This window comes from Salarias fasciatus, chromosome 16 (assembly GCF_902148845.1).
Source record: "Salarias fasciatus chromosome 16, fSalaFa1.1, whole genome shotgun sequence".
Taxonomy (NCBI): domain Eukaryota; kingdom Metazoa; phylum Chordata; class Actinopteri; order Blenniiformes; family Blenniidae; genus Salarias; species Salarias fasciatus.
In genome coordinates this window covers 1,643,167-1,668,736 of record NC_043760.1, presented here as the reverse complement: position 1 = coordinate 1,668,736, position 25,570 = coordinate 1,643,167, and the positions used below count along the sequence as shown (strand labels likewise).

The 25,570-nt window shown below is 50.3% G+C and overlaps 1 protein-coding gene across 1 annotated transcript; it reads right to left on the bottom strand.

Annotated features, from left to right (window-relative positions):
- Window positions 1–1,959: 1,959 nt before the first annotated feature.
- On the bottom strand, window positions 1,960–24,915 carry tbc1d8 (TBC1 domain family member 8). The gene is made up of 20 exons (XM_030112740.1): window positions 24,789–24,915; window positions 20,120–20,230; window positions 19,247–19,365; window positions 18,919–19,147; window positions 18,593–18,833; window positions 16,948–17,155; window positions 11,774–11,971; window positions 11,432–11,581; window positions 11,187–11,337; window positions 10,637–10,851; window positions 10,418–10,535; window positions 7,862–8,147; window positions 7,639–7,777; window positions 7,464–7,562; window positions 7,305–7,373; window positions 5,664–5,925; window positions 4,017–4,082; window positions 3,834–3,920; window positions 3,384–3,502; window positions 1,960–2,420 (listed from the first exon to the last, which is right to left on the bottom strand). Exons 1-20 carry the CDS (start codon window positions 24,913–24,915, stop codon window positions 2,082–2,084), a joined length of 3,333 nt encoding a protein of 1,110 aa, XP_029968600.1. The 3' UTR covers window positions 1,960–2,081.
- Between the last annotated feature and the right edge of the window lie 655 nt (window positions 24,916–25,570).

Here is a 25,570-nt window from a genome sequence, read left to right as displayed (position 1 = left end):
AAATCTGAGTGCATTCCAGGGCTTGATGTTCGTCTCGTTACAAAAACACAAAAAAACTTCTTTCTGTAAAGTTTATTTAAAGAAAATTTCCAGTGATATCTCCTTCTTCTGGCTTTCTGATAACATAACACTTAACAGATCGACATCCATTCGCATCAAAAATAAGTTTAATCAAAGTGCGTGCACAAGAAAACATTTCATATGAAACAAATCACAAAAGATTAAAAAAAAAAAAAAACAACCTGCATGTGTGATTTTCTGTTTTTAAGGTTTCATCGGTAAAACTCCAACAAGGCGCCTGCTGGATGCTTCATAATCTTTTCATAATAATAAAGATGTGGTATCGAGAAACATTTGTGCCTTATTGGAAAGACGTGACAGACTGTTGACCCATCAGCCAGAACATTATGACCAGGTTTACATCCTGCAGGTTCTCCTCAGTCAGCAGCAGATCCGTTCAGTCCTGGACGTTTGGAAGCCTTCCAGTGTGTGGAGGTATTCCAGGAGCAGAAGAACTTGAGCACCCTGTGTGGCCTATTGGTGTCAGTTGTGTGTGTGCAGAGGAGGGCGTCAATGTCGTCTCCTCCAACAGTGTTTTCATCCTCTGCCACGATACATTCATCTGACTGTCATTCTGTACTTATCTGAGGAGAAGAAAACCTGCCTGGAAACACTTCTGAAGTGGAGGCGAAGACAGGGACAGGGGCGGAGACAGAGACAGGGATGTGACGGGGACGGGGACAGGGACGGGTCCCTACATAAACACACCTCTCAGTACAGCCGCATAACCAGGAAGATCCAGGTCTCAGGATCGAACACAAACATCAACATAAAGACACTCGTCTCGCCACATGCAGGTTATTTCACACATGAATAAAACCGTCCAGGATCCGGTCCAGGATCCGGTCCAGGATCCGGTCCAGGATCCGGTCCAGGATCCGGTCCAGGATCCGGTCCAGGATCCGGTCTCCGCAGATGAAGCAGCTCAGTTCAACACACTCTGATCCTTTTGGTTCTCAGCTTTGTGTTTTTGGTTTTTCTGCTGCTGGTGCATTGATTTTGGCGTAAACTCCCACCGGCAGACAGTAAAGAGACTGACTCCACCTGAAGTGGTCATAATCTTATGGCTGATCGGCTGTGAAGCAGCAGTGATTTAATGAGGTCAATGAGGAGCAGAGGAGACGTCTGGGATCAGAGAAGAAGATCCACATGTCAGCAGAAGGAATTCAGATTCTTTGATTTGAGTGAGGAAGTGGACGAGTCCTGCTGAGGCCCAGTGAGACCCGGTGGGACCCAGTGAGACCCGGTGAGACCCGGTGGGACCCGGTGGGACCCGGTGGGACCCGGTGGGACCCGGTGAGACCCAGTGAGACCCGGTGAGACCTGGTGAGACCTGGTGAGACCTGGTGAGACCCGGTGAGACCCGGTGAGACCCAGTGAGACCCGGTGGGACCCAGTGGGACCCGGTGGGACCCAGTGAGGCCCAGTGAGCCCTGCGGGCCCCTCCTGGCCCCGGTGGCCCTCAGAGCGCCCCCTGCGGGCCCCTCCTGGCCCCGGTGGCACTCAGAGCGCCCCCTGCGGGCCCCTCCCGGCCCCTCCCGGCCCCGGTGGCCCTCAGAGCGCCCCCTGCGGGCCCCTCCTGGCCCCGGTGGCACTCAGAGCGCCCCCTGTGGGCCCCTCCCAGCCCCGGTGGCCCTCAGAGCGCCCCCTGCGGGCCCCTCCCGGCCCCGGTGGCCCTCAGAGCGCCCCCTGCGGGCCCCTCCCGGCCCCGGTGGCCCTCAGAGCGCCCCCTGCGGGCCCCTCCCGGCCCCGGCCCCGGTGGCCCTCAGAGAGCCCCCTGCGGGCCCCTCCCGGCCCCGGCCCCGGTGGCCCTCAGAGAGCCCCCTGCGGGCCCCTCCCGGCCCCGGTGGCCCTCAGAGCGCCCCCTGCGGGCCCCTCCCAGCCCCGGTGGCCCTCAGAGCGCCCCCTGCGGGCCCCTCCCGGCCCCAGTGGCCCTCAGAGCGCCCCCTGCGGGCCCCTCCTGGCCCCTCCCGGCCCCGGTGGCCCTCAGAGCGCCCCCTGCGGGCCCCTCCCGGCCCCGGTCAGCTGCCGCCGTGCTGCAGGCTCAGCAGCCCGGCTCTCTGCTGGTACTGCTTCTCCCTCGCCGTGCAGATCTTGGCCGTCAGGTCCGGCGGCGTCTCGAAGAAGTTGACCAGCGCCTGCTCGGTGAGCAGCGACGCCACGATCTGAGAGTAGCTCACCGTCCACTCGCCGCCGCCGTCGTCTGCGACCTCCGACCCCGGGGCGCGGCCGCGGTGGCTGGCCTCGCCCATCTGCAGCAGGAGGCTGGTTACCGTGGCGATGGCCTGGAAGAGGTCGTTCTCCTCGGGGTCGCCGTGGAACAGGCTGTAGAGCGTCTTGCAGAACTGGATGAACTCCCGCTGCGGACCAGAGTCACACCCAGCTTCACCCCTCAGGAGCTTTACAACCTTCTCAAGGTCAATAAAGGTCTTAGACACACACATCCCCAAACATGAGGCGCTTTTTCAGCATTTCAGAAGTCTGGAAAAGGAAAATTTAAATAATGAACCTTTTAATGCATTCTGAAGTTTTTAAACATAAATGATCCTTTCCATGTTTCCATGTTTCACTCATGAAATCTGTATTTGCTGTGGAAATATTTGTAAATCTTTTCTGTAAAAGTGCCAGAAATGACTGCCGTCTCCGTCTCCGTCTCTGTTCAAATAAAGCTGGACTGAACTGCACTTCAGTTGATGAATCTCTGAGCTTGACCGGACGGACACTCCTGATTTAAACTGTTGAACTGAAACTCAACATTTCTCCAAAACCTTTCACATCAAACAACTTGGTATTGATTTATAAATCTAGAGAACTGCTTCGCAATGAGCAATGAGTGAATGTTTCAGCCACTTTTCAGAGATAACCTTTAAAATCTGGTGTCTTCATCATATTCACCGTTTGACTTTATTGAGAAGTCCATGTGGTTAACGTGGGACAGCTGTGAGCCGTCGTAATAATTACATTAACAATAATTATATCTGTGCACAAAGCTCCATTTGTCTACTTTCTGGCAGTTTTTTTTTATTTTCTTTGTTTGATAAAAGGTTAAGGGGTGACGGTGAGAAGAAGTAAAGTTTAGACGCTACATTAAAGCAGAAAACCGTTTCCTTCATGTCTTTAATCTGCTCCATTTGAATATTTTTAAAGTGAAACATGTTTTGATAAATCCGGGATTAAAGACCCAGTGCTGATAAAAACACATTTCCTGATGAACTGTTCGTCCAGCTCTACATGAAGAGCGACACGAAACCCGCCTGGCAGTCTGAACAGACCAGTCTGGGTCTGGTTCTGGTTCTGGTCCTGGTCCTTCTCGCTTCCCGTACCTGGTTCATGAGGGGAAGCGGCTTCTCCACGTCTCGCTCCTTCTCCTTGGCCAGATCCTGCAGCATCTGCTTCAGCTGCTCCTGGTAGTCCTTCACTTCCTCCTCAGCTTCAGCCTCACCTGAAACGCCACAGATTCACACAACTGATCAGGACCAGAAAAACTCTGTCCAGACCTCACATGGGTTTCAAGAATCACTGGTCAGAAAACAGAAAAAAACGACGATCCGTCAGTTCAGAGGAAATCAGCTCTGTAAAGTCTGGATCTTTCATCACTGCGCTCTAAGAAGAGAAACTGATCGGACGAGGAGGTTTCAGCAGCGTGAAACTGCAGATCGCAGCTTTGAAGAGAAACTGTTTTCATTCTGATGGTTTTTCTGTTGCTTCAAAAGTAAAAACCAAGAAGATCCGAACCAGAGTGTGAGTTAAAGCCAGGATCTGTTTCCACCCACCTGGAGGCAGGCTGACGTAGAGCGGCCTGCTGGTGGACACCAGGGGGCTCTTCATCAGGGAGGGGTCGTCCTCCCCCTCCGTCAGAGCTGCACACACACACGCACACACACACACACACACACACACACGGTGAGGGGGTGAAGCGTGGCATTGTGGGTACCGGCAGCCTGAAGCGGTCTGACCTGGAGGGATGTGGAGCCGGAACAGCAGCCGGATCTTCTGGTTCAGGTCTTCACAGTACAGAGTGTCTGGAAGCAGGAGAGGCGTCACGCCACGGCAACACGCCACGGGAACACGCCACGGGAACACGCCACGGGAACACGCCACGGGAACACGCCACGGCAACACGCCACGGCAACACGCCACGGGAACACGCTACGGGAACACGCTACGGGAACACGCTACGGGAACACGCCACGGGAACACGGCACGGGAACACGGCACGGGAACACATTACGGGAACACGCTACGGGAACACGCCACGGGAACACGCTACGGGAACACGCCACGGGAACACGCCACGGGAACACGGCACGGGAACACGCCACGGGAACACGCTACGGGAACACGCCACGGGAACACGCTACGGGAACACGTTACGGGAACACGCTACGGGAACACGCTACGGGAAAACGCCACGGGAACACGCTACGGGAACACGCTACGGGAACACGCCACGGGAACACGCTACGGGAACACGCTACGGGAAAACGCCACGGGAACACGCTACGGGAACACGCTACGGGAACACGCTACGGGAAAACGCCACGGGAACACGCTACGGGAACACGCTACGGGAACACGCCACGGGAACACGCCACGGGAACACGCTACGGGAAAACGCCACGGGAACACGCTACGGGAACACGCTACGGGAACACGCTACTGGAAAACGCCACGGGAACACGCTACGGGAACACGCTACGGGAACACGCCACGGGAACACGCTACGGGAACACGCTACGGGAAAACGCCACGGGAACACGCTACGGGAACACGCTACGGGAACACGCCGCGTGAACACGCTACGGGAACACGCTACAGGAACACACTACGGGAACACGCCAAGGGAACACGCCAAGGGAACACGCCAAGGGAACACGCCAAGGGAACACGCCAAGGGAACACGCCAAGGGAACATGGCACAGGAACACGCCACAGGAACACACCGCGGGAACACGCTACGGGAACACGCTACGGGAACATGCCAAGGGAACACGGCACAGGAACACGCCAAGGGAACACGCCACGGGAACACGCCACGGGAACACGCTACGGGAACACGCTACGGGAACACGCCGCTGGAACACGCTACGGGAACACGCCGCTGGAACACGCTACGGGAACACGCTACGGGAAAACGCCACGGGAACACGCTACGGGAACACGCTACGGGAACACGCCGCGTGAACACGCTATGGCAACACGCTACAGGAACACACTACGGGAACACGCCAAGGGAACACGCCAAGGGAACACGCCAAGGGAACACGCCAAGGGAACATGGCACAGGAACACGCCACAGGAACACACCGCGGGAACACGCTACGGGAACACGCTACGGGAACATGCCAAGGGAACACGGCACAGGAACACGCCAAGGGAACACGCCACGGGAACACGCTACGGGAACACGCTACGGGAACACGCCGCTGGAACACGCTACGGGAACACGCCGCTGGAACACGCTACGGGAACACGCCACAGGAACACACCGTGGGAACACGCCACGGGAACATGCCTCGGGAACACGTCGCGGGAATCCACGCGGACTGGATTCTCACGCCGCGGCGTGGGACTGGATTCTCACGCGTCCCGCTCCCACTCACCCATCCAGCCGGCGAACTCCCTGAAGGTGACCAGGTGGTTGCGGTCCTGGTCCAGCAGGGTGAAGGTCCTGTTGGCCAGCGTGTCGGTGTGCTGGTCCGACGCCCCGGGCCACGGCACCAGCAGCCCGTACAGGCTCTTGAACTGGGGCCGGTCCAGCCGGTACTGCCGGTCCACGAAGGAGCTGGTGTGGCGCCAGGCCGCCTTTTCGGCCGCCGCCGCAGAGCTGCTGTCTCCCCAGTACAGGCTGATAAGGTGCTCCATCTGCGCCGGGGGGGGGGGACGTTATCAGGATGGGACTCTGTTTACATCAGCATTTCATATCAATATTGAGAAAAAGACATTTATTCATGTTTTAAATTCGAAAATCAAATTTTTTTTTTTTGGTGCAGCTGATCAGGAAGATTAAACTCCATCCTGCCGTGAACTGAAGTTCACAAACAACGTTTCAGACGATAACGGATCGTTTGCGCATTTCTGTTTCAGAATAGTTTCCGATTTTCATCCACACCCCTTCCAGACACGTGTAAACCCAGGGACCAGGACCAGGACCAGGACCAGGACCAGGACCAGGGCAATGTGGACCTGGGCTAATGACACTGTTCTCCAGCCCTGGTCAACAGCTGCAGTGTTTCAGAAAACTTTCCCCCGTTTCAATGGATACAGATTCAGTGTTTTCAAAAAGCAGATCCATTGTCATTAGCCTGGTAAACCAGCCCCGCCCACTCCTCATCCACATTTGGATTTTGGAGCTGGGGGGTCTGGGGACAAGCCAATAGAGAGAGAGTGCGACTCAGCCATGAAACGGCCGAGCCAATCAGCGTTGCCGCTTTTTGTTTTCAAATTTTTTTGGCGAAATCCGGCAGCTAAAGTGACGCCATCACTGCGCGTAGCGGAGATTAAGGAGATAAACTTTAACCATCATCTGAAAGCTGCAATAAGTAAAGTTACAGCCGAAATACCAAGAATTACAACAATCAAGCAAGAGCAAGAGTCTGAAGAGTCTGCGCGTAGAGAAGCTAGAGCTAAAGAGCTAAAGCTAACTCTTAGAGAAGCTAACGCATGTCGATGACGTATTTGTTTTGAAGCTCTGATTGGCTGAAGAGCTGTCAGTCAAAGGAGTAACCGACGCCCCCTGCAGGGAGTTTCTATGGGCTTGTCCCCAGACCCCCCCCCAGCTACTAAATCCAAATGTGGATGAGGAGTGGGCGGGGCTGGTTTACGAGGCTAGGTTGCCATGGAAACGGAACCACAAAAGTTTTCCATTTTCACCTGAAGCTTTAGGAAAACAGTGATGCTAGCCCACAGAGAGCACAGAAGCTACCAGCATTAGCATGCTAACGGACGGCACAGTCTGCACAGCAGGGGCAGCTCAGGGTCGCCAGTTAAACTCACATGCATGTTTTTGGAGCGTGGGAGGAAGGTGGAGTACCAGGGAGCACACACAGGGAGAACATGCAAACTCCACACAGAAAGGCCCCGGCCGGTCCAGGACCATCTTGCTCTGAGGCAAGAGCGCTAATCGCTGCTCCACCGTGCAGCCCGAGATGATGGGCAGTTCAATTAAATTAAATTAAATTAGATCCAATAAATTTGGTTAGCAGCAATAGTTTTTCTCAAACGGTACAGAAAATAAAGGACACCTTGAAGAGGTCGTAGATGTCGGAGAGGTTCTCTGGAGAGATGGAGACGTCCGGAGTAACCAGCCTCAACTGCACACAGACCAAAGATCATCAGCGTGAGAACAGATCAACGCATCCTGCCGACAGAAACAGACTGCTGGCTCCAGGAGAAGCACTCACGGCGTTCTCCTTGATGGTGTCCTCGTGAGCCTGCAGCACCTGGATCCGGTGTCGACAGCGCAGCCGCTCGATCTGACGCACCGTCAGGTCGCCGAATTTCTGAGGACGAGCCGGAACCCAGAAGATCAAACTCCCGCGATCCGCCCGAGCGGCGGCGCCAGCGAGGCCGGCTCACCTGGTACGACTCGTTGATGAGGGCGGTGATGTCGATGCGCCCGGCGGGGGGGTCGGCCTCGCCGCCGGGGGGGTCCTCGGCGGCCGGCGGGGGCGTCGGGGGGCCGGGCGGGTCCTCGATTCCCACCCGGTCCAGAAAACTGGAGAAGAAAAGCGACCTGGACGGTTGGTTTACTGAGGTCGACAGGAGTTTAGCGAAACAGCGGCGGCGACGGCGGCCGTACCCGGTGAGGATCAGCAGCGCCTGGCCGTCGTCCCTGCTGGCCGCCAGCGCGGCGGCGTTGGCCTCCAGCACGGCCAGTCCCAGCTGGAAGATGGCGCGGACGCCGTGCAGGAAGAAGCAGTCGACCACGCGCACGGCGCTGCTGAAGGGCAGGACGCTGAGGAACAGCGTCAGGAACCAGGACAGGGACACCGAGGACAGCGTGGACAGGTCCGGGACCTGCTCCGCCAGCTCCGGCAGGCGCTCCCGGATCAGCTCCTCAAACACCGACTGGTCCACCTGAGCACCTGCAGGGGGGCCGGGGCCACAGGGAGACCAGGTCCACATCAGCCCAAAGAGATCAACAGTGAAGTCAGTTCAACACAAAACCTCTGGATCATGTTCTTTAGTAACACACCGCTCGGTTCTCCGGAGACGAGCACAGATAAAGTTCATATATGAGGAGATTCACATGTGGTGCGTTCACGAAGCGTGGGAAAATCCCAACTCCAGACAACTAAAAGCTGCCGAACCAGGAAGTTCCCACTTCAGACTGTGAGAATAATCAACTCCAGCTCTCCGTTCAGCTGCTAAATCTACAGGTTCACACACACACACACACACTCACACTCACACTCACACTCACACTCACACTCACACTCACACTCACACTCACACTCACACTCACACTCACACTCACACACACACTCACACACTCACACACTCACACACTCACACACACACACACACACACACACAGGAAATCACCTCAAAATGCAGCCTTTAGTCTAAAATAACCTGAAGGTTTCACCAACAGGAAGGAGCCTCAGAGGAGAAACAACATGAAGAGGTTTTCAGAGCAGAGTGCATTATTTTATTCTATTCTATTCTATTCTATTTTATTCTATTTGATTTGATTTGATTTGATTTGATTTGATTTGATTTGCTGATCAGAGACTCTCGGCTCTGGTGTTTCACCTTCAGGCCTCGGAGCTGCTCCTGAGAGCTTCTTGGATTTTCCTCATAAACAGTGAAACACAGGAAAGGATTAAGAAGAGAAGGTCGCTCTGAGGCAGTGGTGTCCAATCTAAGGTCTGGGACCCCATCGCGGGGCACTGTGGGGTCAAACCGTGGCAGCTCTTAAAATGACACGTTAAAACAGAAGAGACTCTGGAAACTGCACAGTATTATGTAATCATGTTATTTCTTAAATATAATTTCATATTTATATTAAAGGTGCATTAAGGAGTTTTTCAACTTTAAAAATACTTATTTTCCATCATAAATATGTTACACGTTTTTAATGATGTGTACAATGTGCCCTGACATAGTCATTACCAGAACCTCTAACAGGCTAAACTGTCACTTGAAAGTCACAGTGCCGGTCCGGCTCCAGAGTTTTTTTGAGGAGAATTTGAGAGGAAAGATGTAATGCACGCTCCGGCTGGCCTGATTTAGTGAGGTTTCGTTTTGTCCGCCATTACTCCGCCAGATGCTTAGTGAGCAACAACTGAGCAGGATCTTCCAGAAAGTCAGAACAGCCTGGCTTCTAGCACTGCAGCTCCACACAGACTCCACCAGGGAGAAGACACTTACATTTTACTGAAGCGCTACTAAACGAGCGAGGAAGGAGTTCCCCTCTTCCGTGCACGCGAGCCACAGGGACGAGTTTTACACTAAGCTGCGTTACACCCAAGGCCTGCAGGGGGCGCTGTTTCGCATAAAACATACAAACTCCTCAACCTTTAATATTTTAAAGGAATACTCCGAAGATTTTGGACCCACGCCCTATCCCGATCATTTACAGAGTGAGATAAGCTCATAAATACCTTTTTTGTGTCCGTTCGTCCAGTGCCTGGCTAACAGCTGTTAGCATCGTAGTTAGCTTAGCTCCACTACGGCAGGTGAAGAGGAGACAGAGCCAGACTGAGAAAGTGGACAAAATCCTCCTTCCAGTGGTCCAGGGGACGGCGTGTTAGCACGCCAAGTAAATCCGAATGCTTATAAAACTTTTTAAAAGATGTGTTTTCTTTTCAATCCCTTAAAATAGCATTTTGATACACACAAACATGTACAAGCATCGTGCGCTGCGGAAGGATATACCGGAGCACAGCAGTAGAAGCCATAGACTCAGCCGCTGTGCTCCGGTGTATCCTTCCGCAGCGCACTGCGCATGCGCAGGTCTGTGTGGATCAAAACATTATTTTAAGGGACTCGCTCTGTAAATGACTCTCTGCGCTCACTCTGTAAATGATCGGGATGGGGCGTGGGTCCAAAATCTTCCGAGTATTCTTTTAAATGTCATTTAATATTTTAATTCAAAATGTAATTCAGTTTATTTTAATAACATTTGTAATCATATTTTTCATTTTAATTGTGACTTTTTACTTTCATTAAATTGTAAAATGTTCTTTGATTTTAAACCTTTATGTTTGTTATTTATATTTTACATCTCACAATTCAACGTTACTGTTAAAATCACTGATATTTTCTCAGGTTTTCTGTCCTCCTGTTCTTGCTGCTTCTTCTCAGCTCGGCGGCTCGGTGGAGCAGTGGACGGCTCTGGCGCCTCGCTCACCTATGACTCTGCGGTTGAAGTAATCGGGAAGCATCCGCTCACAGACGGACACCAGCAGCCAGAAGGCTTCTTCTTCTTTAGCGTAGAGCAGCAGCACCGAGGCCAGGATGTTCATGGACTGGAGGAGAGACCAGACACCTGTAGCTGCAGACTTTTACACTCAAACTGTAATTCAGCTGTTTCTTTCCCGTTCTCTCTCACGTCTCCGGGTTTTTCTACCTGGCAGTATCCGATCTTGGGGTTGCGGTGTGCGTAGGCGGTGAGGACGCGCCTGAGCGCGGCGATGCCGGTGGGGTTCTGGAAGGCCGGGTGGTCCGGCAGCGAGCGGTGCAGGTCCCGCTCGATCTCGTCCGTGGCCAGGCTCATCTGCCCCATCGACGTCTGCACCAGGCCGGAGTAATACCCCTGGTGGGCCTCCAGCTCGGAGGAGGCGCCTGGCAGAGCAGGGAGAGAAGCAACACACACGTTCACACGGTCACATTTCTTCAATGAAGGAAACAAATCAAAAAAAAAAAAAAAAAAAAAAGCTTTTTTTGACATCAAAGGAAAACCCAGAATGTCCTTAAACATTCACACAGATGGTTTAAAGTCAGTTCCTCGATTTTGTGACCGATAGCAGACCGTTTCTCCACCGCACCACCGGTTCCTGTTTTCTATTCCGACAGTCTGAACATGTGAAAGTGAGACCGAGCGGAGGAACTGACGGACTGCAGCTGGCCTCCAAACGCTTCCGCTGCTCATGAGCCCCGGGCCGGAGTCGAACCCTCACCGGAGAACGTCATCCAGAGCTCCCCCCGCAGAGACTCGGGCAGCCCCATGGCCGCCAGGCGCTGCAGCCGCTCGGTGCGGAACATGTGGACGCCTCGGCCGAACTCCGAGAAGTGGTCCTCCCACAGGCGCTCCTTCTCCGCCTCCAGGCCCTGAGACACGGGAACAGGAGGAAGACGCTCTCATCTGAAGCCCTCCGTGTGGCCGGAGCGGGTCAGCGTCTGCTCTCTGATTGGCTGTCTGGACCTTGCTGCCGGCGCCGCCCGGCTGGTTCTGGTTGAACGCCGTCATCAGAGCCTCGCTGTTGACGGTGTTTCGGAGGACCTGCTCCTCGATCTCGTCCTCGTCCGACAGGCCGCCGTCGTAGTAGAAGGTGTAGTACGGCGTCGGAGAACTCTGAGGAGCGGGAGGGGGAACCGAGAATGAAACCAGCGAGGAACCAGGAACCACAACAGAGGGCTGCGACGGTCAGAAACCACCTGCAGAGTCGGCTTCACATTTCATACTATATGAAGTGTAAAGATGCACAGCAGACTGTCAGTTCATCAGCATCTGCAGCGACGACTCGGTGACCCCCCCTCCGCTCACCACACTCCTCTTGCCGTCCTTCCTGCTGCGGAACACCGACAGCCTCCACTGCACGGACCGGAGCCTGGCGCTCAGACTGTCCAGCAGCTCGTCTCGGTCCTGCAGCTCGATCAGCTGGAAGGCCTTCTTGGTCCGCAGGCTGACGATGAGCGGGTTGGGCAGCGAGCTGGTGCTCTCCGCCTTCTCTATGGCCAGGACCTGGGGGGGGACGGGGGGACGGATCAGTAACAGGAGGGGAGGAACGACAAGTCGGTGTCAGCCGGTATCGGCCGTAAGTGAAACTGGTTCCAGATCAGCGGCCGGTATTTAAACATCAACACCAGAACTGGTCAAAACTTTCCCATCAGGACACAGAAGACAAGACGAGCTCTCTGGATCAGACCGGGACTTTAAACCACTTCACTCTCCATCTGACATCTAAAAAAATCTGTTTAGAAGAAAACTGGATTTTAAATGAGATTTTTCCAGGTAGACTCTGTTAAACGCCCGACTCATCAAACTGGATGTTATAAATCACATCGACATCACGCGTGATTCCACCTCTAAACTACTGAAGCCGGACTCGGAGCCAATTAAACTCCTCAGTTCTTCACCAGATTCTGTCATGGAAAAGACAAAGGAGGATAAAAAGCTTTCCAGCAGAGCAGAATGAGGATTACTCTGTAATCTGAAGCAGATTATGAAGAAGGAAGCGATGAAATGCTTCAGAATAACAGACAGCGGGGGAGATCAGAACTAATCCACATCTCCCTGAAGCGGCAGTTTGTGGACAGACTGGCTGATAATTGTTCTTTCAAATCTTTTGGTTGGCAAGCAATACATAAGCTTACAGGTTTAATACGGGTGGTAAAGCTAATGCAGTCTCCATACATATTGTTTACTGGTGAACAGCGGCTTAACAATGCTTTTCGTATTGCAGTAGCAGGGGAAACGTTTTTTTTTTTCTTCTTTTCAGTTGGTTGAAGGTGTGGTTTGACTAATCCTCATTTTCGTGGATTGGTATATGGCAATGACAGGAGTCAAAGTGAGGGAGGGTGGGTTTCCTTCACGGTGGGGAAGGCGTGGGGTTTGGTTTGCTGGATGTTCGTTCTATCATCCTCTTTGTTTGTGCCTGTAAAAACTTGTTTAACACAGAGCAACCTAACATTTAAAGTTAATCTACATAGCTTATGTCTCAGGGAGTAAACCTTTGCTATATAACGTGGAATTGCAGGGGTTTACAGCGTCTCCAAAAAGTCAAACAAGCAATGAATAAATTGAATGATTTAGATGCCAAAATTGTTTAATTACAAGAAACTCATCTTTTAGATGAGGAGGAGATGGAGGGGACGTCTATACGGCACCATTTACATCCCAGTCTAGGGGAGTTATGACACTCATTCATGAGTCTATCGCTTTAAAAATTAAAAATATTATCAAGGATAAAAAACAAAGATATTACATACTTCAAGGCACTCTTTTGTCTGAAAATCTAAATTTAACTAATGTTTATGGCCCCAATATTGATGACAGTAGCTTCTATAATAATCTTTTTCTCAGACTTTCAACTCTTCAGGGATTTCATGTCATTGGGGGGATTTTAACTGTGTATTAGATCCAATTTTGGACAGGTCAACTGGAATAGATCAATCAATCAATCAATGTATTTATGTACAGCCCAGTATCACAACAACAGCTGCCTCAGAGGCTTCAAGATGTTACATTGATCGGTACAAATAAAAACAGTGAATAAGCATAATATTAATATGTCAAATTCACAGTAACGAGACAAAACGAAGCAACCACCGCCTTCGACCCTCACATCCGGCAAGAAAAACTCCAGGAACCCAGTGGGAGAAGAAGAGATCTTGGGGAGAACCACAGTATGGAGGGATCCCTCTCCCAGGGACGGACAGCTTTGGCAGCAGCTAGCATGAGACAATAAGAAGTAAAGCCTAGGACTATGTTGAGGACAGTCCGTTGGACGGTCCAGCACAGGAACCACGGATCCCAGCAGTAGAAATCACATCAATCACATAATAGTTGTAGAGCAATAATTCATAGCTTCATGAAGGACCGAGCACTGACAGATACATGGAGAGAGAGAGAGATTCAAATGCTAAAGTATATTCTTGTTATTCGGGTACTTTTCAGACTTACTCCAGAATAGACTATTTCCTAATATCTTCAGAAATCAATTTTAAAATTCAGGGATGCTCCTATGATAACATTGCTATTTCCGCTCATGCACCATGCTGCTTGGTTTACAGGGATTCTGAACTCAGAAGAGATCCTCCAAGATGGCAATTTCAGCATAGATGGCTACAGGATGAAGACTTCGTAAAATATTTAGGAAAACATATTGATGAATTCTTTCAACTCAATACAACACAAACATCACCATGTGTAAAATGAGAAGCATTTAAGGCTTTTTTGAGAGGACATACTATTAGCTATACAGGGTTCAAATCTAAAAAGAATAAAGAACTTAGGCTGCAATTAGAAAATTAAATAAAAATGCTTCAAAACAAAGTTAACACAAGTCCAAATCCACAATTACAAAAAGAAGTGATTATTTTGAGGGCAGAATATGATAAGCTCTCTTCCTTAAAGGGGCTGTATCATGCAAAATTCACTTTTTGTATGTTTTAACCTTGTTATATAGTTATGTTCTCACCAAAAACACCCCAAAGTATTTTTTTCCTTGGTGCCTGTGTGTTTGAGCTTTCCTCCTGTTTCTGCTGCTCAGAGAGGCAGCCCCTCCCACCGTGAAAACGCTCTGTTTCCCACGTTCACGTCACGGAGAAGATGGCTCCCCTGAGGAGAAGCTAGAGCTAAAGAGCTAAAGCTAGCCAGCATATTTGTTTTGAAGCTCTGATTGGTTGAAGTAGCTGTCAGTCAAAGTCCACAGGGGGAGAGGCGGGATTTTCAGTGAAACAGAGCGTTTTCTCTACCGGGTTTCAGAATTAGCCCCAGAAAATCTTTTATTTCACACAAAATGACTTTTCCTTAGCGCCAGAAATAAACTATGACCATGTTAATGCCATTTCTAGGGTTTGGACGAGCTAAAAAAGCAGGATACAGCCCCTTTAAGGGCAGCCTCAAGCCTCCTCAGACTCAATCATTTTACGAGCAGGGAGATACGGCTAGCAAGCTATTAGCATGGCAAATAAAGCAATTAGAATCTAAAATTCCTATCACAACTATTGACTTAAATGGTAGAAGTGTATCTGACCCTGAAGAAATTAATGATGCTTTTAAAGCATATTATGAGGAGTTGTATGAAGCACAAACAACCATAAGGTCAGATGATATAACTACATTTCTTAGTAATCTAAACATTCCAAAAATATCAGAAGAAAATGAACATTATCTAAACTCGGAATTTACCAAAGAAGAACTAGTACTAGCCATTGATAATATGAAATGTGGGAAAAGAGCAGGACCAGATGGTCTTCCAGCCGATTTATATAAGAGATTTCTAAAATAAACGTATAAATCCCTTGTTTGAAATGTTACAAGAGATCTTTCAATCAAATGCTTTCCCGACTTCAGTGAATACAGCTATGATTACACTTTTGCCAAAAATAGGGAAACTTCCAAACAAATGTGAAAATTTAAGACCCATAAGCTTACTAAACTGTGATTTAAAAATTATCACTAAAATATTGGCAAGAAGATTACAAAAAATTTTGCCAAAGGTAATTGATTGGGACCAAAATGGATTTATTTCAGGGAGACAAGGGTTTCAAAATGTAAGGAGAGTACTGAACATATCACATTATAAGAAAGATGCCCCAGATAAAGCTCTTCTATCGACTGACGCTGAAAAGGCAAAAAGAGTGGCTGTATCTTTTTCAGGTGCTGGAAAAATTTGGATGCAGAGAAAATTTCATCAAATGGGTTAGAATATTGTATACAAAACCATCAGCTGAAGTAACAACAAAGAGGAACATTTCTAAATCAATAAAGATTAGCAGAGGTTGTAGGCAAGGTGTTGTCTTTCTCCCCTGTAATTCACTTTGTCAACAGAACCATTTGCGATAGCAATTCGATCTCACCCACTCTTGAGTGGGAAATCTTTTTTTTTTTATCAGTGGAACACAGGATTTCCCTATTTGCTGACGATGTCTTTCTATTTCTTTCAAATTTAAATACATCAATACCAGTTATTCTGGAAATATGTAAGATATTCGGAGGCATTTCTGGATATAAAATTAATAAAACCACGTCTTCTATCCTGTTGCTAAATGAATATGAGAGAGCCAGTCCTTCTCCGGAGGTCATTCAGTTCAATGCAGCAACTCAGTTTGAATATCTAGGAATTCAAATTTTGCTTGACCTGAAACAAATAGTTGAGAATAATTATAGTCTTATAATGGCGGACCTAAATCACTTAATTGAAATGCCGCTATCAACATCTCTGATTGGGAGAATAAATATATTACAAATGAATTCGTTACCGAAATTACTTTACATATTTCAAAACCTTCATCTGTCTCCTCCTCCTGGCTTTTTCTCACAAATTAAAAAAAATATGATTTGATTTATTTGGAATAATAGAAGGTCAAGACTCCGTTTGTCCTTATTATATCTTCCCTATGATCGTGGTGGTTTGAAATGTCCTAATTTCCAATTCTACTATTGGGCTACGCAACTGAGATCCATGATGTTCGACTACACAAACCACTCTCCACACTGGGTAGAAATGGAAAGTCAAGGGTTAAACTTATCTCTTCCATCCTATATTTACTCAAATACTATAAGAAAGCTGTTGAAACAGATTAAAAATCCGATTCTTCAAAACATGATTAGAGTGTGGAGAGATGTTAATGGAGTTTTGAAAGAACCAGTTCGTTTGTCCCAATTCACCCCAATATGGGGCAATCAACGATTTGTACCTGGTAGAGCAGATGCAACATTTAAATTATTGAAAGATAAAGGACTTCAAATTGTTCAAGACCTTTATCTGCCTCAATCAGACACACTGATGAGTTTTCGCGAGTTGCAAAATAGATTCATTATACATAATAAACATTTCATTAAATACCTTCAACTGAGAAGCTTTATAAAATCAAATCAGAATAATTTAACATCAAAACCTTCATTATAAACTCTGGAGAACATTATGACAAAAGACAGTCAAAGAAAAGGTTTAATCTGATCCGAGCCGGAGGAGGTTGCGGGTACGACACCTCAGACAGCGGGACGAGCAGCAGGCAGCCGCCCTCCTCTCGGCTGCAGAAGCACAGGAAGCTGTCGGTGGTGTAGAGGCTCCCCGCCGTGTGGCAGCGGGCGTGCGGGGTCCATACCGAGCAGGATGCCACCTCGTACAGCCGCTCGCTGTGCGGCAGGCGGAACAGAGCCAGGACGTACTCCCTGAGGGCCTGCTCCTCCAGGACCCTGGGGGGGGGAAGAAACGAACAATCAGAACTAAAAATGTCCAAACAGCCGAAATCTAAACTCCAGGGAAGGACATGTGAGGGTACAGCGCCGCGGTGGGGCAGTGGAAAGAACGGCTCACGTGTGGATTCAGACCTGTGACGAATTCCTAATAAACACACAGATTCGGAGCTAAAGGTGGAATGTGACGACAAAAGAAAGAAAATGTCTCTGAAGTATTTCTGCCCTGATGGGAAAAGCAGGAAAAAACACTGAGGAGAACCAGAGGTCAGGAGCGGCTGGAGCAGGTCAGAGGTCAGCTGACCCCGTCAGCAAACATCATGAATGGGAGAAGAAGAAGAAGCCTTCATCAAATGAGCTTCATCAATTTTATTATCAGTACCAACCTTAAAACCAACAGTGAGCTGCGAGGCGTTCAGGGTCCTGACGACCAAAACTCAACACGATGAGACTGATGTTCAAGAACTCTGCAGGAACGCACCTGCAGGTGTGTGTGTGTGTGTGTGTGTGTGTGTGTGTGTGTGTGTGTGTGTGTGTGTGTGTGTGTCTGAACTGTGAATGGAAGCACAGATGGCTCAGTTCTTCCTCTGACTTCACTGTAAACTCAGGCTCGGGCCCTTCTGTGGTTTCCTCGGTTCTCTTTCTTCTTTTCTCACACGGTCGATGAGAAACACTAAATTTACCGTTGATCAGCTGAAAAGCAGCTCAGGTGTAAAAATACCTTCAGCTCAGCTGCGCGTGGCTGAGCTGCAAGGCTTTTAATAGACTGAAAGAGTCACTGCTGTTTCACTGAGGACCATGAAATGTTTCACTTCGAACCTCCTGATTATACATTAATGCATCTTTCAGTGGTTTTTAAAGTCTGTTGATCTCATGCAAGGGTGTTCAACCTGTGGGTCTGGAGCCACATGTGGCTCTTCAGTCCCTCTGTGGTGGCTCCAAGAAGCTTTCACAATATGAGAGGTGAATGAATTTCTTGAAGAACATAAATATGGTTGGGAAAAAGGGATGCAAAACTGTTTAAAGGAGGTAAAATGGTAAAAACAGTTAAAATGTCAAAATTGTCAACAAAAAATACTTGAAAATAGGAGCTAAACTGTTAAAATCAGGTGCAAATATAGGTTAAATTTAATAAAATGTTCACTATTTTAAACCCTAACTTCATAAATGCATCATAAGATATATTTTTTTGTTTGTGCATCCAAACTATCTGAAGCTTCCTGAGCTGCAGTCGCCTCATTTTAAAGGTTAGATGTTCTTTTTGGCTCCAGAACAGCTGGACTTGGCTGGAAGTCACTGAAACGGCTCTTTTGGTCATGAAGTTTGCAGAGCCCTGGGCTAATGCATTGAGGGAAATGCAGATGTTTACGTGATGCTAATGGAATCACAGCTGAGAGCAGCAGGACGGCCGCCGGAGGCTGGCGGAGCAGCGCCCACCTCTTGGTGATGTGCGCCGGCTGCTGCAGGACCCGGTCCAGCTCCAGGCCTTCGCTGTCCAGCAGCCTCCGCAGGGTGATGTCAGCCAGCTGACCTATGACCCCGAAGGCCTCGTCCATGTTCAGGAACATGGAGAAGTCCCTCTGCCGCTGCCGCGTGTGGACCCGGATGGCCTCGGTCATCATGCCGGTGGAGACCCGCTCCAGCCGGGTCACCTCCGCCCACGGCACCACGAACTTCACTGTGACGGAGGAGGACAGCAGGTCGTGACCTCCACCTGAGAAATCATCGAAACTCAGACAAGACGGACGGACGAACGGACGGACCTTCCTTCCCCAGCAGGAAGGAGTAGAAGGCCATGTGGTTGGTGCTGAGGTAGAGGAAGCCCTGCCGAGGCACCCGGCCCTTCCAGCAGCAGCAGGAGTAGTGAGTCACCAGCTTCTCGGAGGACGGGAGGCCGAAGTGCAGCTCGAACTTCAGCAGCGCCTCCCTGAACTTCTCCGGATCGTCCTCCTGGGCGGCCTGCCGGCCCCGGAGCTCCTCTGCGATCAGACCCTGCAACGCCGCAGACCTCCGCCCATCACACACACGCCCAGAAACACACTTCAGGAGCAGCCTGAGGGCGGCGCTCCGTCCCGAAAGCAGCTCTCACACCTTGACTTTCCCTTTGACGAAGCTGGCGACGTCCTCCTTGTTCTCAAACACAGACAGACTGTGGAGCAGGTTGTGGACCAGCCAGTCCCAGTGCCTGTTCACCTCCTCCACCGCGGCTCCTGCAGAGAACAGGGAGGCTTCAGCACAGCCGAGCGCTTTCAGGGTCGGTCGAGACTCTCGACGGACCGTGAAAGGCTAACAGCGTCAACAACGCGGCGAAAACTGACAACCTGACACACGGCGAGCAAATCTCCAGGAGCAGCTTTCAAGAACTGACGGTTTCAGGGTGCAGCGGTTTACCAAACGCCGAGTTACCGAAGGAAACGAGGCATTTCACTACGATCACAGTGAACAGCTCTTCACGTGCACACTACGATCACAGTGAACAGCTCTTCACGTGCACACTACGATTACAGTCAACAGCTCTTCACATGCACACCACGATCACAGTGAACGGTTCTGCTTGTGTGTGAAAACACTGTCTTCAAACAGCAGGTTTCAGTTCGGGGGAAGGATCACCACACCGTCGTCTGCATAAAGGCGCGTTTCTCCTATCAGCTGCAGGTCGAGACGACAGTCTGAAGGAGCTCGGATGTTTGCTTTAAACATGTCGTGTGAGGAAAGTGATGTGCAAACTACTGCGACTGAAGCATCGGCGCCAGAATGTGGGACTTCTCCAAAAAAGTTTAGTAAGAAAAGACGTTATAGCTTTGATTATTATTCACGATAAACTAACACTGGTTGGCTCAGCAGTGACCGTTCCCAGACGGACGGTGCGACGGTGAATTTAGATGATCTGCATGAGTGAATTCTGGAACTCTGATGTTCACGTCCCCCACCGGTCCTGACCGACAGACGGAGGGTTCAGCTCACCGCTGGCGATCACCCAGCTGATCTGGGAGCCGGGAAGCTGCAGCAGGATGCGGAAGGGACTGACCCGGGCGTTGGAGTCCAGCACCGTGTCCAGCGCCCCCACCAGGAGACCTGCGGGAACAGCACAACACCGCGGGAGCTTTACAGTCAGAACACATCTGTGTGTGTGTGTGTGTGTGTGTGTCAGCAACAACAGAGAGGTGAGGAGTTCCCACACACACAGCAGAATTTCACAGCCGTGAGACAGAAATACCCCGGCAGGCCGTCCTGACTGTTTGTTCGACACACACTGAGCGGTCACACTCATTTTAGATCAGCACACACACAGACACACAGACACACACACACACAGTTAAGTTCATTATTGGAAACAGTTCCTGTGAAAACGGTTGGATGTTGCAGGTTAACGGACGGTTTCAGTTCCAGCTGAGAGACACAGTTCTTCACCGGCTGCACCCAGACACCCAGAGACAGAGAAACTGTATCTGTTCGCTGACAAACTGCAGTCGAGCTGGATTATGTAACTCCACAGCTTCAGTTCAGCCCATAAACTGCTTCAGCCGGCCAACAGAAAGCCTCCAACCCCGAAAACATTTCAGCCGAAGGAGACGTTTACAGTCCAGAGAGTTACGGTGCTGCTTTAAAGACGCTGCCTCCCACTGAGGCAGCTTTCATTCTCCAACACAATGAGAGAGTGTTCCGGCTCACACCGCCGTCCAGCGAGCCGACAGGTCTGGAGGAGCTCTACAGGGAGAATCCCTCAGCGGGTGGAGCGGGTGGAGCAGCGCAGCCGCTCATCTGGCCTCCAGCCAAACATAAACCACATCTGAAGAGTCAGCCGGCGTGCCTGACGCTGCAACCCGGGCAGCCCGGCAACACCGAGCCGTCCGTCTGTCAGCGCGGGACAGAGGGGGGGTTCAGGGCGTCGTCTCTGTGCCGATGGTCACAGGGTCGGCTGCAGAGACAGGCGGTCTTCAGACCCGCAGCGCCGCAACGTCCGTTTGCTCCCGAACGCATCAGTTACTGGTCCGACCAGAGCCGAGCAGTGAGAGGAATGACCGCTGGGTTCTGCCTTCGTTCCTCCAGCAGTCGTCTCCGGATCGTTCCCATCGTTCCAGGCCCCGCTAACGCATCAGAGCCATCGGAATGTGGAGCCGAGGCGACGAGCCTGGATGTGGTTCAGGAAGAGTTATCGGTAATGTGATTGACTGTATCGGCTGCAGGCTGAATAAAACGGTGTCTGTACGGAACTCTCCAGCCTCTCAGACCATAGAACCAAGTTTAACTTATTATTAGGTAGAAAATAAGCTTCCAGGGAAATATAACAGCCTCCAATAATATTCTGAACTTGTGATTTCAGGCTTCAAACGACTCACTGTCACTGTGATAACGCTCTCACTGCACGGCTCTGGTCAGTTTCTCCTTTCTGTCTTCATCTCTTCTCTCTCCTGTCTGTGCTTCCTCATCTGTGTCCCTGGTTTTCTGTGATCTGAGCCTCCGACCCGCTTCAGGCGGGTGGATTATCTCCACCGTCTCCACCGTCTCCCCCGTCTCCACCGTCTCCCCCGTCTCCACCGTCTCCACCGTCTCCACCGTCTCCACCGTCTCCACCGTCTCCACCGTCTCCACCGTCTCCACCATCCACACCGTCTCCACCGTCTCCACCGTCTCCACCGTCTCCACCGTCTCCACCATCCCCGTCTCCACCGTCTCCACCGTCTTCACCGTCTCCACCGTCTCCACCGTCTCCACCGTCTCCACCGTCTCACGGTCTCGACATGAAGCTGCAGCAGGAAGAAACCAGCAGACCCGCTGCAGGCTGCTTCCTGCTCAAGGGGACTTTTCTTTTCCACGGTTTCTCATGTGGGATTGTTGGATTTTCCGTCATGTTTTAATTGAAGCCAAAGATTAAAAAAAATTGTGAAATATAAGAATTATGATTAATCACTGGAAAATCACGACTTCATCTGGGTGAAAGCTTAAAAAAAGCCTGGAGTCCGAATCACCGCTTCACATAATAAACAGATCAGCGCTGAAAGTCACGGGATCGAACACAGAACCCTGTGGAACTCCTGAAAAGTCACCATCAGGAATTACAAACTGAAACGTGACGGTGCCTTGTTTCTGATGAACTTGGATTTAGTTTAGTTTGACCAGAGACCGTTTTCAGGAGCACAATACGCACACACACACACACACACACACACACACACACACACACACACACACACACACACACACACACACACACACACACACACACACACACACACACACACACACACACACACACACACACACACACACACACACACACACACACACACACACACACACACACACACGCTCTGACAGTATGAGGTTTCTTTGCTTGTTGTGTCAGAGGAAAGTATCGCCGCGATGCAGAACAACCAAACACGGGAACTTCAAAGACCAGATGAAGCAACTTTCTCTGAACAAAACACACAAACGGTGCAGTGAGCGGAGCCGACCGGCCCGCGGGGCCCGGGGGGCCCGGGGGCCGTCCAGGGACCCGGCCCTGCTCAGAAATCCCTCTGAACGCCGTCCAGGCCGGACGGAGCCTGTTGTGACCCGAAGGCACCGAAACACCGGAGGGAAAAAAACTAATAAAACCTGCAGCAGATTCTGATAAAGAAACTCCAGAATGACGGCTGAGAAGCGGAGAGTAGGTCAGACCAGGAGTTAATGTTGAACCAGATGACGGCGACCTCTGACCCCTCTCGCTATGGGAACAGCGGGAACACAGAGACACACACACACACACACACACACACACACACACACAGGGCCAGGAAGTTCCTCCTATTCTGTGGGTCTGAGCAGAAGGAAGAGCAGCAGTCTGAAGCGTTGAGCCTCTTCCAGCTGAGCGTCACAGGAAACCGGACGGAGGAAACAGCAAACAAGCCGCGGCGTGGGCGAGGAGCCGCCATGCGAGCCGCCGGGCGATCCCGGGTTACAGATCTGTCCCGTAAAAACACACACACAGAACCGGTTTGAGGAGGAAGGCAGCGGAGATGTGAGCAGGACGCTCTCCAGATCATCGACAGAGATTCCCGAAGCATGAAGGAAGCCGCTGTTCTCTGACAGGAAGTCACAGCTTTTCACACCAAACACACATTCAGTTCGTCACTGAAAAACCCTCCATACGATCCACACCTTCACGTTCTGTCCGCCGTCGGGTGGAGGGTGGACCGAGCGGCCAGCTCTCCACCACGGGTCAGATGAAAACACACCCACGGTGTGTTTTTGTTGAGCTTTCAGTGGATCCCGGTTCCGCTGTTCTGCTAAAGAACCTGAAAACGCTGCAGAGGTTCGTTGTTGTAGCAAAATTTCCATTTTCCTCTTTAGAAAAAGCAGCTCGTTCCCCGTTTCCACCTTAACGTCAGAGTTTGCATGTTCTCCCCGTGTGTGTGCGGTTCCCTCTGGGTTCTCCGGTGGCCCGTCTTTCTGCTCTCCAAACCAGCGGTGATCTTTCTCTTGGCCCTCATTCACAGCCGCTAACGGCTGTTTCAGAGAGTTCAGTCAAACTACAGTCACATTTTAAAGAGTGGAAACGCTCGGTTCGTCCAGAGAGAAGCTCTTCGGCAGAGTCGCTCAGAATCAACACAAAAGAAAGTCTGATGTCGAGACAGGATGACAATGAAACAACATTAAGTATTAATATGTGAAGGATTTATAGCTACAAAATGAGCAAAAGAACAGAAAACGCTATTTACAAAGTGTCATTCTGAATGAGAGCAGCGCTGCTCGGAAACTCCAATAATCCACTTTAATCTGATTCTCATTCACTATTCTAGGAAACCGGCGAAGAAGTCCCAGAGAGGGAAGAAGTCTGGATGGTTGCCGTCACATGACCACTGGCTGTTCCCTCAGGACCTGTGTTGGAGTTGTGTGAATGCTGTTGCTGTTGTTCACATGCTGTTGTTTAGCTGTTGTTGTTGTCTACCTGTTGTTGTTTGTTTTTATCAGTTGTTGTAGTAGTGTACCTTTTGTTTACTTGTCGTTTGTCTGTTGTTGTTATAGTTGTATACTTGCTGTCATTGTAGTAGTTTACCTCTTGCTGTTGTTGCTTACTTGTTGTCGTTTCGTAGTTTACCTGTAGTTGCAGTAGTTTAACTGTAGTTGTAGTAGTGTACCTGCAGTTGTTTACTAGTTGTAGTTGCAGAAGTTTAGCTGCAGTTGTCATAGTTTACCTGTTGTTGTTTACTTGTAAAAGCTTAGTTGTAGTCACCGGAGTTTAGTTGTTGTTGAAGTCGTTCACCCATAGTAGTTTCTGCAGTTTGGCTGTAGTAGTTTTGGTAGTTTACCCGTAGTTGCGGTAGTTTACCTGTAGTAGCTGCAGTACTTTAGCTTAGTAGTTTCGGTAGTTTTGCTGTAGTAGTTTTGGTAGTTTGGCTGTAGTTGCAGTAGTTTTGTTGTAGTAGCGGTAGTTGGGCTGTAGTTTGGCTGTAGTTGCGGTAGTGCGGCTGTAGTTGTGATAGTTTGGCTGTAGTTGAGCTGTAGTTTGGCTGCAGTTTGGCTGTAGTTGAGCTGTAGTTTGGCTGCAGTTTGGCTGTAGTTGAGCTGTAGTTTGGCTGCAGTTTGGCTGTAGTTGAGCTGTAGTTTGGCTGTAGTTGGGCTGTAGTTGAGCTGTCGTCTCGGGGTTTACCTGAGAAGGTGCCGCTCGCGCCCCCGTGGCCCCTCCTCCTCTGCAGGAGGAAGAAGTCGTTGCTCCTCTCCGTCACCCACAGCTTCAGCGCGTTCTTCAGCACGACTTCCTCCGGGTGAAGCCACATTTCTTCCCGCAGGGAGGGACCGGGAGGAGCGGGGAGGAGGCGAAGCCCTCCGCCGCGTCCCGGCTGTGCTGGGCGGGGTGAGTGCGGACCGCGTCCCGGTCCCGGTCCCGGTCTCGGTGGTCCTACAGCCGGGGGAAGAGGAGTCCCTCCATGGTCCCTGCTGCTGCTCCTGGCTGCAGGTTTGGGACTCTCTCCCCTCACACACACTTCACTCACTCACTCACTCACTCTCTCTCTCTCTCTCTCTCACACACACACACACACACGACCAGCAGCAGCTGGAAACACCGAACGAAGATCCTGTGCTGAGAAGAGGACTCACTCCGACAGTCGCTCCGGAAACTAAATCCTCACCCAGTATCACGCGCTGGAGAGAAGAAACACAATCCACCAACTTATTCAACTTCACTTATGTTTTTTATTATTTATTACTGTTTCTATCCCGCCTGGTTACTGTCTGATGTGCTCCCTCTGTCCAATTCTCAAATTGTTGAGTAGGACGGAGAATCCTTGTGGGATAAATAACGTTGTCTGAAATTTATCTATTAGCAACAAACCTGGAGACCCGATAGTGTGCGCGCGTTTTCAATATAAGCACACTTTAAAATATTGATTTTCAAACAGTTCCAAAATATTTTCAATATTTCAAATCATA

Excerpts from the sequence above, each read along its gene's own strand:
- tbc1d8 (XM_030112740.1), bottom strand. The coding sequence starts at position 24,915 with ATGTGGCTTCACCCGGAGGAAGTCGTGCTGAAGAACGCGCTGAAGCTG. Across the intron at positions 11,972-16,947 it reads TGCTCGTCCCGCTGTCTGAG|GTCCTGGCCATAGAGAAGGC; the intron begins GTGTCGTACCCG and ends GTCCCCCCCCAG. Across the intron at positions 7,778-7,861 it reads GCGCTGCTGATCCTCACCGG|TTTTCTGGACCGGGTGGGAA; the intron begins GTACGGCCGCCG and ends TTTCTTCTCCAG.